The 17,336-nt window shown below is 47.3% G+C and overlaps 3 protein-coding genes across 3 annotated transcripts; 2 read left to right on the top strand and 1 right to left on the bottom strand.

The window, feature by feature from the left end:
• Positions 1 to 4,949: 4,949 nt before the first annotated feature.
• On the top strand, positions 4,950 to 7,542 carry LOC100192821 (uncharacterized). The gene is made up of 6 exons (NM_001138012.1): positions 4,950 to 5,054; positions 5,137 to 5,339; positions 5,593 to 5,705; positions 5,824 to 6,053; positions 6,765 to 7,083; positions 7,216 to 7,542. Exons 2-5 carry the CDS (start codon positions 5,234 to 5,236, stop codon positions 7,081 to 7,083), a joined length of 768 nt encoding a protein of 255 aa, NP_001131484.1. The 5' UTR covers positions 4,950 to 5,054; positions 5,137 to 5,233; the 3' UTR covers positions 7,216 to 7,542.
• Positions 7,543 to 9,973: 2,431 nt separating this feature from the next.
• Positions 9,974 to 11,074, top strand: LOC100283668 (mitochondrial import inner membrane translocase subunit tim23). The gene has a single exon (NM_001156569.2). It carries the CDS (start codon positions 10,039 to 10,041, stop codon positions 10,630 to 10,632), a length of 594 nt encoding a protein of 197 aa, NP_001150041.2. The 5' UTR covers positions 9,974 to 10,038; the 3' UTR covers positions 10,633 to 11,074.
• A 1,020-nt stretch (positions 11,075 to 12,094) lies between these two features.
• LOC100283588 (uncharacterized) lies at positions 12,095 to 15,555 on the bottom strand. Its single transcript, NM_001156489.1, is given in 8 exon segments — positions 12,095 to 12,466; positions 12,604 to 12,721; positions 12,836 to 13,051; positions 13,139 to 13,401; positions 13,493 to 13,763; positions 14,643 to 14,811; positions 14,958 to 15,102; positions 15,229 to 15,555. Coding segments are annotated over 8 exon segments (1,377 nt in total). The 5' UTR covers positions 15,380 to 15,555; the 3' UTR covers positions 12,095 to 12,422.
• Positions 15,556 to 17,336: the final 1,781 nt, after the last annotated feature.

A 17,336-nucleotide genomic window follows, 5' to 3' on the forward strand; every position in this document is an offset into this window, starting at 1 on the left:
ATGGTCAGCGGCAGGCCAGCATCTGGGCAAGCACGCACGCACCCAGCCAGCCGCGGCGAGTCGGTGGCTGTTTCGTGAAAGGGAAGTCGCGTTCCAAACACTCGACAACGGCGGCGGAGGCGCCGCCCCTCCGCCAGCCGACGCGGTCGCCATTGTTGTGGGAATCTGGAGCATGTGACGAAGTCTGCTCCAAGCGTCTTGCGAAACGGGGTCTTTCAGTTGAACAAGGGAGGATTGCGGGTGATTAGTCGTTGATGAACGTGGACAACGGTTAAGTCTGTGCAGGATACTGAAATACCAAAGGAAAGACTATTATAATACCGAAAGTTCAATTACAATGTTGGGGATAACATTTTTCTGAAGCCCGTTGTTGGCGATACTGCGGATCCAATAAACTCCTTCCTATCCTAGCTTGTCCAGGAAATGAACGCAGGGAAGGGATGGACGTCCATTAATTCGGTTGGTGTCACTGCAGCTCACCAGCTGATGATGATGCCCATGGATGGGGGCGGCAAACACGACAGACATAACGACGATGAACGAAAACGTGTTTTGGTTGTTGGCAGTCAATTCAAATTCAGCTAAGAACGAACAGACGACTGCTTCCTCGTTCACCAGTTCCCTGTGGGGCAGGTAGGCACTCTGTTGCTGTCATATGAGCTGCTGAATGAATGAGCCAGCCATGATATGATGGCTAATCCTTCATCCAGTGGCTGTGCCCGAGAGGAGGATAGCAAAAAAAAAAAAAATGATTGATTGGCCAAATTTTTTTTGTCGGGGCTGAGCTGCTGAATTCAGATCTGCCGGCCGGTCAACGAGTAGAAGGGTGAAGCCACCAAGTGTTGAACGGAGCAGATGACAGGCTCCACAGGTGGTCAGGTCAAATGCCACCATCTGGTGGTGGTGGAATGGTTGTGGAGGACGAGGCAAGGTTCCAAATGGTAGGTAGAGAATTATTGGACTCGGTCGGCGCACGCCCCACGGAGTAGCAAATGTGTTTGGTTAAAATGACACGATGGGATGGGATGAGACGATCCCTTAAATAAGATTATTTGATTTAGAGTCAAAGGTTGGGAGGACATGATTATCCCAGTGTTGTTCCCGGTTATCCCTCAAAATTGAAGGGACGAGAGAGGACGCCAGAAGATGTCCATGTCCTGGCCGTCGCACAACCAAACACACCATAAAAATATGTGACCAGACTAGACCAGCAGGGACCACGACGATTTCTATCACATCTCTAGTAGGTGAACGCCCTTTTTCATGCCATAGATATAGGTGGACCAAAAGGAAAGGGACAATTCATCCAGAGAATGAAAGCATATTTCCGCAGGCAAAATCTGAAGGAGCAAATACTCGTGGAGTCTGATGACATTCATACAGATGCTAACTACGCAGAATCCTTTTGTTTATATAGCACTGGAGCAGTAATACTCCAGCATGATCATGAAGCAAACACTAGAAAAAAAGAAAACCAGCGTGTGCTGCCCACTAGCAACAGCTAGCGTGCTTAATCCAAGTAACCAACAAGAAGGTCATACCATACTGAGCGACCACTTTACAAGCCAAAAACTACGCCCAGTTTATTCACGGAAACACGATGGACCCATATATTTTGACTTTTTTTTTTCTTAATTAATACCAAGCTGACCTTTTGAGCTTATGCGAAAAAGGCTCAAGTGTTCGAGCCCGTCCATGACTATTGACTATGTAGTAAACGCTTGTTCAGCAGTTTTGCTGAATTATTTCGTATTTCAACCTCGAACCAGTTCGTTCTCAGTTTATGGTTTCTTTTTTTTTCATAACTTAACACCCAAGATTTATTTTCAACAACTATTCCTTCCTCCTCCTCCATGCACGCTACTGGGCCGATTTTCTTTTTCATGTAGAAAGCGGCCCATAAAAACACGATCAGGTCGAGGACGTCCTGCTCCCCAGCAGGATCGGGGTCACCGTCGTCCCCGACTTTTTTGCAATTTTGTTTTTTAGACTAGTTTAAGAACATCATTTTTTTCAAGGAATTTCTATTTCCTAACGAAAAATGAACTAATTTTTCTTAGAAAAATAGAAATTCCTTTACAGTGCGTTTGGATGTTGGAATTTAGACTCGGAATTCAGAATTGGAATTGACAAACCCGAATTCTGGTGTTTGGATGGTCACAGTATTTGGAATTGGAAATCCATCAAATTCAAGCCGGTATTCAACTCTACACACGCCTCCACTCTCCAATTCCGACCCTCCACCCTCTGATTTGCTCGGAATTGAACTGGATTTGGTATTGGATCCGATTTCCAAAGCCAGGCTGATTTGGTATTGGATCCAATTCAATTCCACCATCTCCAATTCCAACATCCAAACGGAGCATTAGAAAATTGGGTTCCCAAACTAGCTCTTAGGATTTTATTTTTCACAAATACGCTTTTTCATTTTCATTTCAGAAAATAAATCCTTAAGTTTACTGTGCCAACCTAACACGTGTCGACATCAATTCTTCTTAGCGCCTAGATGTAAGGATTGACGCCAACGTGACAGCTGGTACGTGTCATGGATCTTGACGTTGACCCACGGGGCTATAAATACCCCACTTCCGCGCCTTCAGTTCTTTCTACTTATTTCTCTTCTTCCAAATGACAAACATCAACTTAAATCAGCAACTTGGATACATTGTTCCTCTGAGACAAGGTAATCTCCCTCTTTTTTCCTCTTTTGTTATGTCTTGTTTATAGGGTTAGGGTTTTGAGATCATTTTTTATCGTCATATTATCGATTTGTAGGATGTCTAGGCACGGTAAATCTACTAAACAAAGGTAAGAGTTGTATAAAATATAATAACTAATATTTATGTGTCTTATAAAACTTATCGAAATTTAGGAAGGATTTTTTGACCAAAACTACCTTCGACTCATTGTCTTTATCAACGGGTGTTCCAGTGTCTACGTGTTTTTGTGACGATCCTTGCAAGGTTGACAGGTCCGAAGATCATGACACCTATCGACAGAGGTATTTGATGTTTGCTAACTATGCATTTGAGGCAACGATTGTTTAGCGCCGGATGAATTTAATGGTGAAAATAATTTGTTAATTAGTTAACATTTTCATACCAATTGATGCATGTTAGTCATATATAACTTATATTTACTTTACAAAACACACGTTAATAATATATAATCTTATGTTGCCATTAAAAACTAAACCAACTAGGGGTCTAGATATTTTCATAGACGATAAGTGCGGTGGCACGCTACGACCACGCGTCCACGTACTACTCTACGCACTGATCGGCTGGATTAATTTGGTCAGCGATCACCAGTCACAGTGAATTGGTGGAGAATATATCTAGTGCACATGGAAGATTGGTGCACATGGTGCACATAATAAATCATCACCACACATTTTAGATCTAACGTCCTTATTTGTTTGGTATATTTTGCTAAATACACCCTCCAACATGGTGATGTGTAGTGGTGGAAGGTGTTATTTGTAATTTGAATGATCAACTAGAGACGTTAAATCTAAAATAAGTGGTGGTGATTTAATATGTGCATCATGTGCACCAATCCTCCATGTGCACCAGATATGTCCTCGAATTGGTGACCCATTGTCCGTCCTGTGCACGGATGACACGCATGTGCTGTCCGACGTGGTGCAGCTAATCATCGGCCTGTTTGCTCGTCGAAGCTATTTGGTGTATTATTAAACTTTTGTTGTAGAAAATCATCGAATTATAATTAAATTCACAAAAAATTATAGAATCGACCAAAATTTGCAAATAAGTTATCAACATTGTTAAATAGTTTATAAAAAAATAATTCTAAGTTCTCACATAAAGATAACCTTAAGTCCCTACATGTAACGCACCCACTGGGCCAGTCCGCCTAAAGCCCACCATCGCCAGCGTCGGACGTTCATGCGCTCGTGCGCAGCCTATTCAGACGGGCACCTCACTCTCAAAACCTAGGCTGAGAGAGGAGGGAGGCCCGCCCTTATAAGTGCAACACGGCCCCCTTGGCTAGGCGAGGTGGTACTAACCCAGGGCATGCATACCGGCCCCTTACATCCCACCCCCCTAAGATGCCCAAAGCTCTCCCAGGCAGCAGCGGCAATGTGGGCTCCGATACCAATTGTAACGATGTAAGGGGCCGGTATGCATACCCTGGGTTAGTACCACCTCGCCTAGCCAAGGGGGCCGTGTTGCACTTATAAGGGCGGGCCTCCCTCCTCTCTCAGCCTAGGTTTTGAGAGCGAGGTGCCCGTCTGAATAGGCTGCGCACGAGCGCATGAACGTCCGACGCTGGCGATGGTGGGCTTTAGGCGGACTGGCCCAGTGGGTGCGTTACACTACATGAAAATGATAAAAGTCTATTAATTTAATATAAATTTGAATATTATTTTAGTGATTTTGGTCTAAAGATGTGTTTAAACAATAACATGATGTACTACAAAGTTATAGATTTCTTCGAGCTCTACAATTTTCATATAAACTTTATCTTCATTCGATTTTATATGTAAAAGTTATGATTTTATAACTATATTATTATGTAAAAAATGAGTACCCGAATTCCGGATATCCGTATCCGACCCGAATATTCGAGTATTTATCGGATAGTACTCGCTTCGTATCCGACCCTAAATCCGAAGCTACACTGTCCGTGTATTACTCGTATTCGTTTCGAATATAAAAAATATCCGAATTCGTATCCGAAAAACAGGTATTTACACTATCCGTATCCTGTAACCGGCAGGTATACCCAACCCGTTTTCACCCATTGAAATCGATGAGGAGGAGATGTGTGGAGCAGAGATTGGGTCCAGCCCAGAAGCCTACCGAGACGTAAGGCCCAGCACATGCACACATGGGCCCTGCACCTGCCCCCGAACGGGCCCGTTTCCACCTCTCGCACGCTGTACGGACGGGCGCACGGCACATCGTCACAATCCCATGGTTTTTTTTTTCCACTGCTGCTTCCAGTTTAGCGTCCGACTGCTCGCTCCCTGCCCCTCCCTCTACCTCTCTCCCTAGGGTTTCTACCACGCGCCCGCTTCCGACTAGCAGGTTGGTGCTCTCCATTCCTCTCCAGTGCAAGCTATTAGTCCTCTCAATCGATCTATTACACGGGGCCCGCTTTTTTTTCCAGCGCTAGCGTCGCCTAACTCCGACCGAGGGGACAACGAGGGTTTTGGGACGGACGGAGGGAGATTTGAAGGAGGCAGCGGAGGGCCGGAGACCAGACCATGAGGCCGGTGTTCTGCGGCAACTTCGACCACGACACCCGCCAGTACGACCTCGAGCGCCTCTTCTCCAAGTACGGGCCCATCAGCCGGATCGACATGAAGTTAGGTACTCGATCTCTCCTCTTTACTTGCCTGGCGCATAGATTCAGTAGAGGGGGTGTCTGATAATCGATGCGAATGCCTAGTAATACATTCTAATTCGGCATGTTCTGAATCTAGTCCTAAATGCGGGCGCACTAGTTTGTATTTGTGTTAATGAGTGTGCCGTGAAAAAATTATTTGATGTTGTATTATATACTAGTACTTGTGACGGGGGCAAGGGAAATCCTGAAAGTCACTGCTCAATTTCTCTGTTGCAGGCTATGCTTTCATTTACTTTGAAGATGAGCGTGACGCAGAGGATGCTATAAGGCGTCTCGACAATGTGTCTTTTGGTTACAACCGGCGCAGGCTTTCTGTGGAATGGTCTAGGGTAATTTCTTGTCTATGGCTCTATGCCTGAATGGATTTTTTTGGCACTTCCATTTTCTGTACGAGCAACATTTTAATAAATGTGTTAATTGCCACCATTCATTTTTTAACTTGTTCAGCAAGTTGAACCGGTGCCAAAGAGCCGTGATAGGCCTACTGGGGATGTAAAGCCAACGAGAACCCTCTTTGTTATCAATTTTGACCCCATACGCACTAAGGTTCAAGATATTGAGAAGCATTTCGAACCGTATGGCAAGATTGCCAACATTCGCATTCGAAGGAACTTTGCATTTGTACAATATGAGACACAAGAGGAAGCTAGTGCCGCTGTTAAGAACACTGACAAGAGGTATTCTTATCTTATCACTTGCCATCCTTCTGTCGTTATTGTGTTGTTCAGTTGCTGCTGCTACCAGTCACATGCCAATCACGTTTTCTGCCTCACATAGATCTGAAGCTGCTTCTAGATTATAAATAGGACATTCTTTTGTTTTCAATATAACAGGATCATATCCCTCGCTCGCTCGCTCCTGAGCGTCATACTTACCTTGATGATGGTTTTATTGGTTTCTCTTGTAGATGCCACATTAAGTTATGCACACTCACTTTAATGGTTTCCTACCTAGTTGTTTCACAAATCTGGTTCATGTGGTAAGTTAGGTTATAGTGTCAACTTGGAAGTGATAAATACATCACATCTTCTTATGCCCTCCAGCATATCTGCATTCTCGGGCATCTTCTTTCAAATTTATTTGACAAAAGTAGATATGGTCATTTTGCTCTTGGAGTGATACTGTTCTTCTCTTGCATATTTTCACTTCTGATTCTGATAGTCATTTCAGCAGTAATATTAATTAGACATGGTGGTTCTTTCAGGAATATTGTGCCTTTTGTCTCTATAGTTGTGATCATCCCCCTAGCTTGATGTATCTGAAATTAGTAGTACCGGATTTTTTTAAGTAGTGTCTTGCCTACATCACAGTTTAGTTGCACTGAATCTTTTCTTTTTTACAGTTTAAAAGATAATCCTAATCTGGTTATGTCTTCTGGTTGTCCACAGCACCATATTGGACAGGGTAGTGACCGTTGAATATGCCTTCCGGGATGATGACGGCGATAGAGATGACCGATACGACATCCCCAAACAAGGTGCTTATGACAGGCGTGGTGGTAGCCCCTACATGCGCTCACCTAGCCCAAGGTACCGAAGGGACTACGTTCCAGATTATGGTCGGCGTGGACGTTATCCTGGCTATGGTCGCCGTGATGGAGCAATGTATGAAAGGCGAAGCCCTGTATATGATCGCTACGGCGGGGGCAGAAGCCCCGCTTATGATCGCTATGACAGGAGGAGAAGCCCCGGTTATGATCAATACTAGGTAAGCCCCGGTTACATGCTTTACGGCCATAGAGTTAATACACTGAAGTGCAAAGAATACTTATTCGTTTTCAGTGGCATGACTTGAGTTTATTATCAGCTTGCTAACATGATTCTCAATCATGTTTTGTAGTCCGGTCGATTCTGAGGAACCCAGTAAGGAAGTAGTTTCCAAGGAAGAGGTGGCGAGCAACAACATGATTTTTGCCACGCCAAGTATACCTGGAGGAGCCGTGGTGTTCCAAGTATGTCTGAGTGCTGTCATGGTAACGCGATGCTGGTTCCCTGGTTGTTGATTGGAACGAATCCTAAGCGTCTGAAAGAGATTGGTTTGCATGGATTGCTTGCCGTTGCCACCTTGCCTGTTTTGAAGTGTAACCTTTGCTGGTGAATGTAATGGCTGTCGACTAACTTGTACACCGTACCTTTGCGTGCCCATTTTTTTAGGCGGGTGAACTTTTACTCGTTGCCTGTTTTGATGCGCAAACTGCCAGCAAGCACGGAGAGTTCAGTGCGCAGACTCCCCTATTATACAGTGCCGTCGGCCGCCCGGCAAATCCACGGCCTTGCTGATTTTGCTGTTCGCCCAGGAGTACAGACCTTATCGCCGTTTCGTTCCGCTAGCGCCATGGACCTGCCCTGCCGACGGTCACAAACTCGCCGCCCCCGTCTCCCCTTGCCATCCATACGCCTGTCGTGCCTGCTGCGTGGCTTCGGCCGACGGCGTCAGTGACGGGGCATCATGACCAGGTCCTACGGTAAGGCTGGCATGCATGCCATTGCCAAGATGATGCCGATATTCGGTTACATGAAGAAGAGGTTCTTCTCAGCGACCGTCGTTACCATTGTTGCAAGATCTCATACGGAATAACTTATGCAACAATTGATTTGATAAAAAGGTTGGTTGCTGGTAAGTATCATTCGGCCTTCCATTGTTGCAAGATCTCATATCGAGTATCTCATGTTAATTCACCGGTCCCGGTGGTCTTGTTCCTTTGGATCAGGGACCGATTCCTGAGATTGATGGCAAATAATGTATACAATCACTAGCCCTATAACCCAAGGCTGGAGAAACGATGCAAGAGATGCTTTTGGAAAACATAGCTCGGAATCCATCCGCGACAGGATCTGACCAGAAGGGCCGTACCAATTGTATGCAGTCGTGCAGATGGCGAGCAAAGCAGAAGTCCATAACCCTTTCTAAATTCCTAGCTGGTCCGGTAATTAGTTCCATGCTCAGATAATCTATCTCTTTGGGGCTCATATTTATAGGATCACTGCACAACACGACATCTGGTCAGTTTAGAGTCATCACATTTGCCCATAGTCACCGAACATAGGTGCTCATGAAGTATGCAAAATGAGATGATATATCATTGATCTATTTCTCAAATTTGGTAGGATAATTCTAGAGATAACAATATGGACCCGATCCCCGAATCACCGCCGGAAATTCCTCTATTAGGAGACGAGGGAGAGGGTAGTTTAATCCACACGGAGATCTAAACAGGGGAAATTTAGTCTCCATCGGGTTCGCGGGGACGGCGATGAAAACCATCCCCATCCTCGTTCCCCGCATACCTGCCCCACGAACTTCTCTGGATCTAATTTAGTCCATTAACATGTTAAAATTATATTAAAAACTTAGAACATAGCATGTTATAAAATAGTAAAGTCTAAAGTAGATATCTCTAATAATTTTAAATCTTGTTTACTCAATTTATATGATTTGATATAATCAAGTTAAATTTGCCTCTAAATATTATATATTCTAACATGGAAGGATATTCCGTGGGATAAATTCTTCGACGGGGATGGGAGGAAAATCTCCCCCGTGAGTGCTCGTGGGGATGGGGACGGGGGATTTATCCCCGTGGGGACGGAGATGGGAGGCATTCTTCGATCGAGAATTCCCCCACTGCCATCCCTAGATGAGTTCATTCATCATATTAGTACTAGCTAAATATAAAGAATGTGGTGGTGATAGATCAACTCATTTTATTTCACAAACCAAATAAAAAAATAAGGAGTAAGAATATGATGAACTAGTTATTCTTCAAACAAACACCCTATTAGTGTCTTGTATGCGCAACCTTATGCGATTTCAGCTTCAGGATGGAAAAAAACGGATGCATTTAGGGGAACAAGTTATATAGATAGTAAATGAAGAAAAGGGAAAAAAGGAAAATCACAGCTTGCTCCCGTATTTTTTTTACTTTCATACCCTCCTTTTTCTTCCTAAATTCTAGGTTATATTCACGCACTTGGACAGTTGGGCTTCCACCGACCACCGTATTGAGATTTTTTTTCTCCCAGAGAAGTTCCCTCTCTCTTTCCCGACGTGAGCAGCTCAGCTCTTCTTCCACTCCTCGGCGGTGCGGTCGGTGCCCGCGAGGTAGGCATTCTTCCTCCTCTCGGCGCGCGCGCATACGCACACGATTGCGAAGCAGGCCGCGTACACGGCGTACACTCGCCAGTTGGCGTGGGGCGCGACCCCCGCTGCGGCGCGGTGGAAGATTGCGGCGTAGTAGTGCGTTAATCTTTTTTAAACTAGTTTGGTAACCCTATTTTTCAAAAGATTTTTATTTTTCTGAAAATTATTTTATTTTTCTTTAGAAAAATAGAAAAATAAGATTTTGTTGAAAATGAAGTTGTAAAACTAGTCCTTAACAGAGCTTTTTTTTTTCTGGCAGTATCCTCGTCCTCGATGAGCTGGGCCCAATTATTACAACGCAGGCCTCCAATCTTCGAAAAGCCCGGGCCATAGTCTCGACCCTTCCTCCAAGTCAAGTTGTTGGTCGGTTGCGCCAGAAAGAAATATCAGACGCGACGGGGGAGTTCTTCGCAAATATATCCCGCACTGGATACACGCGGCGCGGCCAAGCAAGTAAGCAACCCAAACCCTCCCTCCCCTCCCATTCGATTCTTGCCTCCCACGCCGCCGCCGGATCCCGCGATGGCCGACCCTCGGCTGTACCCCACGGAGTCCGGGTCCGACGACCGGCGCGATGCCGCCTATCCCGGCTCCGAGCGCCGCCTCTACAACCCGTACCAGGACCTCAACCTCCCCTATCGGCAGCTCTACGACCTTCCCACCTCCCCGGAGTTCCTCTTCCAGGAGGAGGCCGTCGCGCAGCGCCGGTCCTGGGGCGAGAACCTCACCTACTACACCGGCGTGGGATACCTCGGCGGCGCCGGGGCCGGGGCCGCGCTGGGGCTCCGCGACGCCGCCCGAGGCGCCGAGCCTGGGGAGCCCGCCAAGATCCGGGCCAACCGCGTCCTCAACTCCTGCGGCAGCTCCGGACGCCGCGTCGGTAACACGCTCGGGGTCATCGGCCTCATGTACGCCGGGATCGAGAGCGCCATGGTCGCCGCCCGCGACCGCGACGACTGGATCAACAGCGTCGTGGCCGGGCTAGGCACCGGCGCGCTCTTCCGCGCCGCTAACGGGCCGCGCTCGGCGGTCGTCGCCGGGGCCGTTGGTGGGGTTCTTGCTGGCGCCGCCGCCGCTGCCAAGCAGGTTGGGAAGAGATACCTCCCCGCCCTCTAAATCTGATTGCGGTACTTGTCTCTGCCCTGCCATGCCGTGATCAAGGGAAATCATTTCGTCGCGTGGATGTTATTTCTTCGTTCTCGTTAATTATTTGGGAAGAGTCATGTTCTTCTCGACATTCCTATATATTGTTGACATCCATATGCTGGTACTATATATGTCAAAGAACGATCTGATCTCACCAGATCACGAAATTTTTGGTCCACATTGCAATGTAACATTAGACGCTAGCTGGTATCGACACAATAATACTGCTTTTTCCATTATGCTGGAGAACCCATGACATTGTGAAATGTAATGCTGAGTGTAGTGTAGTTTTGCTAGATTGTCGCTGTTTTCCTATATCTCTTTAAAGACGAAATTCTTCGCCTGCCCGATGTATGTAAAAAAAGACATGCCTTGATCTCAGTGAGATGTTTTATACGACAAATGTTGTACTTCTCGAGTTCATGCATAGTCTGGTATTCTCTCTGATCCAAAGGTCGGCCATTTTACTTTTGTTCTAAAGTTCTCTAACTCCGACTTGAGTTTTTTTTTTGGTAGAAACATGTGCTGACATGTACATCATCAAATAATTGCATTAGATCCGACATGAAATGCATTGATGGTGCATTGATCTGATATTTTACGTGTTAATATATTTTTTCTGAAAAGTTGGTCAGAGCTATAGAAGTTTGGCCTAGGACGAAACCAAACATTTTGGAACAGAGGGAACAGTGATATGTTGTCTGTATGTACCAGAATAACATTCCAGGGTATCATTCAGACCTTTCTGGTTGGACTTATACAAGCCTTGGTAAATACTGGTGCTCTGAACATGATGAACAGTGGTGTGATGTTCATACAGTTTTATAGCATCCCGGTCACAGAGTCTCATTAAGAAGCGATTCGTATTGAACTATATTGATAAATTTGATCTTCTATTGTTCATTTTGGATCTTGGCTATCTATTCTTGTAATCTTGTTGGACTTGCAAATACTGCTGCGTTGCAAATAAAGCTGTGTATCCTGATGGTTATAAAACAGCGATGTGATTTTCATATGGTTGATTTACCAGTATCTGGGTCTTGCTTCAGTTTGTGAAACTCCTTCATTTTTACAACGTAAAAAACCCGTTGGGTTGGACTTTAGTTGAGATTATGTTGCACATGAGCTTTATTTGCACAGGCGTGTATCCTGATGGTCCGAATTATGATAAAACAGCGATGTGATTCTCATATGATCTATCAGTATCTGGATTTTGCTTCAGTTTGAGAAACCCATTGGGGGTGGAATTGAGTTGTGGGGTGCTGTTGCATATGAGCCTTTTCCTCAAGTATTTGCATCAATGTTTATGGTATCTGCATCGTGTTGTATGATTACTGCAACTGCAGGCTTCTACTGAATTTATTGAGCCCGTTTTTCATTAAGAAGCAACAGTTCTTACAACGACCAAGTAGAGAGAGCCCTCAACAGTCAGTAACAGCACCACTAGAATTGTCATCAGATGCAGCAATGCAACACTTACAAGGATATATACCGTATCGTTTAAACTTTAAAGCGAACATCTTTTTTTAAAAAAAAGAAACAACAATGCGAATAGCCAATATCGATTGACTTGCTCATCTAATCTTCTCGGGACAGGTGCAAACTTAGCAGCCTGGTCAAATCTACACTACAGAAACGAAAACCACTAGACTACATGGTTTTGACGTCCATCTTATTGCACAGGTGACGAAACGAAATGCAGTATGGAGTATGGACGTCGTCGTCAATATCTGATTTCGCATGTATGGTTCTGTCGACATCTAAGGATTTAGTGGCTCATCTTCCCCGATCATTTCTTGTGCTTCTGCAAGGAATGTTACCCTAAGGTTAGCAATGAAAAAAATGAACCTGATTTTCTCCAGTTTATCAGAGATACCAATTTAAGCCTTCATTGGCGCAGGATTGCTGGAACAGAAGAAAGGGAATCAGAATATCACGTACTAGTTGATGATTTGTGTACTTGATCAGAGACAACCATCAGCCGTCTCTGCAAGATTGCTGCCATGAAGAGGAAGATAGAACACATCCCAAACATGACAGTGATAGGGAATGCATTCACCTGCAAAGACCATGTCCACAGGCAAAGCGTTACTTGTGTGCTGATATTTCTGTATAATTCTTGCCAGCACAACTAAAGAGAACATAGTAGTTGGGAGAGGGAATGGCTCCTTGCGTTGTAAAGCACCACACAAACAAATAAGTTGAGTGGTATGCGGAAGAAGTTCATGATTGTGCTTCTCGCTTCCTCAGGAATGTACTGAGATCTCATCTTCATGATTGACGGCCAGAATATACCAACACATGCCTCAAAGGTGCAGAAACCAAGAAGCTGAAGAGAACCTCCAATTGATACGCTGCCTCCTTTCACAGAAGACGTTGGCACTAAGATCTGTTTGGACATTATAACAGCAAATAGACATTAGCAATGTTTCAATGGCAGGGAGTACACAAGGAGTAGTGACTGGCGAGCTCTTACGTTGGTGGCGACAGGGAGGACAAGGGTGACAGCCGATATCGAGAACACGATCTGCATATAGCCTTCAACCTTGAGCTTTCGGGCTAATAGACGTGACGCGATGGAGCTACCCAGCATGGATGACAGCATGAATGTAGCAAAAATAAAACCATGAGGAATGTCTTCTTCATTTGGACTCAATGCTGGAGTCCATAGGAAGACAAATGTGTACATGGAGCCCTCAAACAATGACTGTATGGCTCCCAGTAATGCAATCTTTTCATCTGAAGATCAAATGGACAGCGTTACAAGGCAAACACAGGTTTCATATGCATATTTGGTTATGCGCAGTCTGATGAGATGGGTTAAGCATACCTGACGCAATTGCCTTAGCCGCAACCTTGAACTGGGCCATCAGGTCCTTGCTTTCAGATGGATCTCCGTAGTTTTCACTCCATGAGGACATTATGATAGCCATGCCAATCGCCAGAAAGCACGCAGCCGCATCGAATGGAGCCACAGGACCAAAGCCCAAGTTCTCAGCAAGAAGGTTCGCAAATAGCCCAGATACAATGGCAATTAAGCCGTTCCCAAGGAAGATGGCTTTAGAGAATGTTATGGACAGCCACTGCGGGTCAAAGCCTCTCTGTAAAAATAGGAAAGAAAGGTTGATATTCAGATTCAGTAGGGCCCTCCCTTCTGTTTGTGTAAAAAAAAAGACGTCTGTACAAACCAACAAGATGCAATGTGTCCATCCATCCCCAGAATTCACAAATGTAAGATCATGCAGTATTGATAAAGCTTTTGCCGCAAGTGGAAGAGCATGGCACTTTGTATCACAGTAGATCCTTTGGATTATATTGACAATTTATTATTGTCTGCGAATAAAAGGACATGGCCGAATAAAAGGACAAATCTCAATAAGAGCATCCGTAAGATTGGGCCATGCTTGTTAAATGCTCACCGTCTTGGCCATGTCAGGTGTCAACCACCTGATCCACCGACACAAGTAGCAGAAACCAAACACAGGGTGGATTTCAGCTTGCATCCAGCAAGATTTTCCTCAGTCTTTCCAGACCCTGAAAAAGCCACATTTCACTGGGCTTGGCAATCAAACATGAGAACATGGACATCTTTATGTTCTCGAAACTCCAAGCTACTCATGTCAGTTCAATGTTCATTTTTTTTTGAAATCGTACGTCAGTCAGCTCATTATAATAAGTGCGGTAATGCACTTAGCAGTCAAACATCCAAGATCCAATACGCTTAGCTGGCTTCAACGACAGGCATGTGACGAATGGATCTAATCCAAATGGTGCTCCCTCTATAGTAATTTATGCACGACAAGGATTGGGAAAAGCAAGCAACAACTTGTACTACACTACTACGTGCCTTCCGGAGAGAGGCGCAGGCAAAGAAAAACTTTGGGTTAAAGGCAAAGGCAGAGCAGCAGTAATTCGGCGATGGAGAGAGAGACAAGCCGCAGATCTGTGGGGGCAAGGCAATGGCAATGGCAATGGATTACCTTGTTGTGCTCGGCGACGAGCCAGGACTCGAAGGCGGAGAAGAGCAGCGAGGTGGCGATGCCCCCGAGGATGCGGCCGATCATGAGGACCCTGTACTCGGGGGAGTGCTTGGTGATGCAGCTGAGGATGTAGCTGATGCAATAGGTGACGCAGGCCCTCTTGCGGCCCCTGGGCGAGGGAGACATGAACGAAGAATCGTCAGTGAGGTTTAAGGAGGCACACACTGACTGACACACACACACACACACTGGATTGGGATTGGGACTGGAATTCGGAATACGGAAAAAAAAAAGAATCGCGGCCCCTGGGCGTACTGTTTGTCGGCGAGGGAGCCGACGATGGTGCCGAAGAGCATGGAGGATCCGAAGCCGGCGATGAAGAGGCGGCCGATGTCGCCCTTGTCGAAGCCATACTGGCTGTAGAGGTAGTAGACGTAGGGGCCCTGCAGCCAGTCCCCGGCTGCACGAACAAACCCGTCCCCATTCGAGGCGGGAGGGCAGGCAACAGGCGAAACCATCAGAACCAACCACAACGGCGTTCGCAGATCTAAACTAAAGAAGGGGAGGGGAGGGACGGGGGGCGTACACATCATGAGGGAGTAGACGAGGACGTAGTTGTTCTTGAAGGAGTTGAATGCGGAGGTGGTGGCGACGCGGTCCTTGCCGCTCTTGCCGAGCTCGAGCCCCGCCACGACGGCGGCCAGCGCGCCGAACACGACGTAGTAGAACACCTCCATGGCCGGAGGGAGGCCGAGGCCGAGGGGGGGTGGATCGGTGCGGCTGGGACAGGTTAATTACGGGGATCGCTCGTCGCTCCCCCTCGCGGCGTCGATTTATACGGGTTGGGATCGTGAAACTTCCTCGTCGGGCAGTGGGCAGTGGGCAGTGGGCACTGGAGTGAGTGAGTGTGCATGCGCCAAATCTTCGGCCGGGCCGCACCTCACACTGACTGCACCTGCTTGCTGGTGCTGGGGTGTGGGTGCGCCACCGCCCACCGCCGCCGGGTCCGTGTGCTTGTGCTGGTGGGGATGGAAATCAAGTTGTTTACTGTTGGCTGGCGTGTGCTTGGAGCTGAAGGGGGTCCAACGGTGGGTGAGATATTGCTTGTTCGTTGCACCATTTTTTCTTTTGGATTTGGGTTTCCAGATTCCAATCCGGCTAACTGCTGTGCACCACAGTTAGGCCTTGTTCGTTTACATCGGATTGCACTCGGAATCGTTCCAGCTAATCAAAGTTTATATAAATTAGAGAAGCAATCCGGCTAGGAATCGTTCCGACCCACCAATCCGGCACAAACGAACAAGGCCTTATGGTTTTATGACAGTATTACTTACAAGGATGGGCTCGCAGTTTGTGCCCAAACAAGACAAAACTTCGCAGGGGAATTAATAACGTGTCTTGTTTGGTTAGTAGTAGATTGGAGGGCAACGAAGACTCTCTCCAACAGCTGTGCTGTAAACCGTCCTGTCCTCTATATTTAGCGCACACCAGCATCCTCTAAGCCCCCAACAACGTACTCTAAACCAGCCGCTAAATTTACAGTGCGTCACAGCAGACGCTACATGTAGCGCATTCCAGACATTCGCTATACCGTACATGCCTGGCACTTGTGCACGTGACAACCACTGTTGATTGACTTACCCACATTGCATGCATGCATATTGTGTTAAAAAAAATGGTGTCCGATGCTGGATCGTTGCATAATGCAGTTGTGTCGGGGACCATAATTAGGGGTACCCTCAAGACGCCTAATTCTCAGCTGGTAACCCCCATCAGCATAAAGCTGCAAAGGCCTGATGGGCATGATTAAGTCAGGGATCAGTCCACACGAGTGACTCGATCACGCTTCACCCGAGCCTAGCCTCGGCCGAAGGCAGCCGACCTCGAGAGACTTCCGTCTCGCCCGAGGCCCCCTTTTTATGGCGGACACATCACCGGCTCGCCCAAGGCCTTGGCTTCGCTCAGAAGCAACCTTGACTAAATCACCACACCGACTGACCAAATTGCAGGGGCATTTAACGCACAGGAGGCCTGACACCTCTATCCTGACACGCGCCTCCGGCAGAGCCGAGGTGACCGCCGTCACTCCACCGCTCCACTGGCCAGTCTGACAGAAGGACAGCGCCGCCTGCGCCACTCCGACTGCAGCGCCACTCGACAGAGTAAGTCTGACAGGCAGTCAGGCCTCGACAAAGGCGCCACGGCGAACTCCGCTCCGCCCGACCCCAGGGCTCGGACTCGGGCTAAGACCCGGAAGACGGCGAACTCCGCTCCGCCCGACCCCAGGGCTCGGACTCGGGCTAAGACCCGGAAGACGGCGAACTCCGCTCCGCCCGACCCCAGGGCTCGGACTCGAGCTAAGACCCGGAAGACGGCGAACTCCGCTCCGCCCGACCCCAGGGCTCGGACTCGGGCTAAGACCCGGAAGACAGCGAACTCCGCTCCGCCCGACCCTAGGGCTCGGACTCGGGCTAAGACCCGGAAGACGGCGAACTCCGCTCCGCCCGACCCCAGGGCTCGGACTCGGGCTAAGACCCGGAAGACGGCGAACTCCGCTCCGCCCGACCCCAGGGCTCGGACTCGGGCTAAGACCCGGAAGACGACGAAACTCCGCCTCGCCCGACCCCAGGGCTCGGACTCCGCCCTGGCCTCGGCCGAACGACTTCCGCCTCGACCGACCCCTTGGCTCGGGCT

The sequence above is a fragment of the Zea mays genome, chromosome 9 (assembly GCF_902167145.1).
Source record: "Zea mays cultivar B73 chromosome 9, Zm-B73-REFERENCE-NAM-5.0, whole genome shotgun sequence".
NCBI lineage: Eukaryota > Viridiplantae > Streptophyta > Magnoliopsida > Poales > Poaceae > Zea > Zea mays.

Bases quoted from the DNA above. Each gene is read 5' to 3' on its own strand.
- LOC100192821 (NM_001138012.1), top strand. From the start codon at position 5,234: ATGAGGCCGGTGTTCTGCGGCAACTTCGACCACGACACCCGCCAGTAC. The intron at 5,340-5,592 runs GTACTCGATCTC...TCTCTGTTGCAG, and splicing joins CCGGATCGACATGAAGTTAG to GCTATGCTTTCATTTACTTT. The intron at 5,706-5,823 runs GTAATTTCTTGT...TAACTTGTTCAG, and splicing joins TTTCTGTGGAATGGTCTAGG to CAAGTTGAACCGGTGCCAAA.
- LOC100283668 (NM_001156569.2), top strand. From the start codon at position 10,039: ATGGCCGACCCTCGGCTGTACCCCACGGAGTCCGGGTCCGACGACCGG.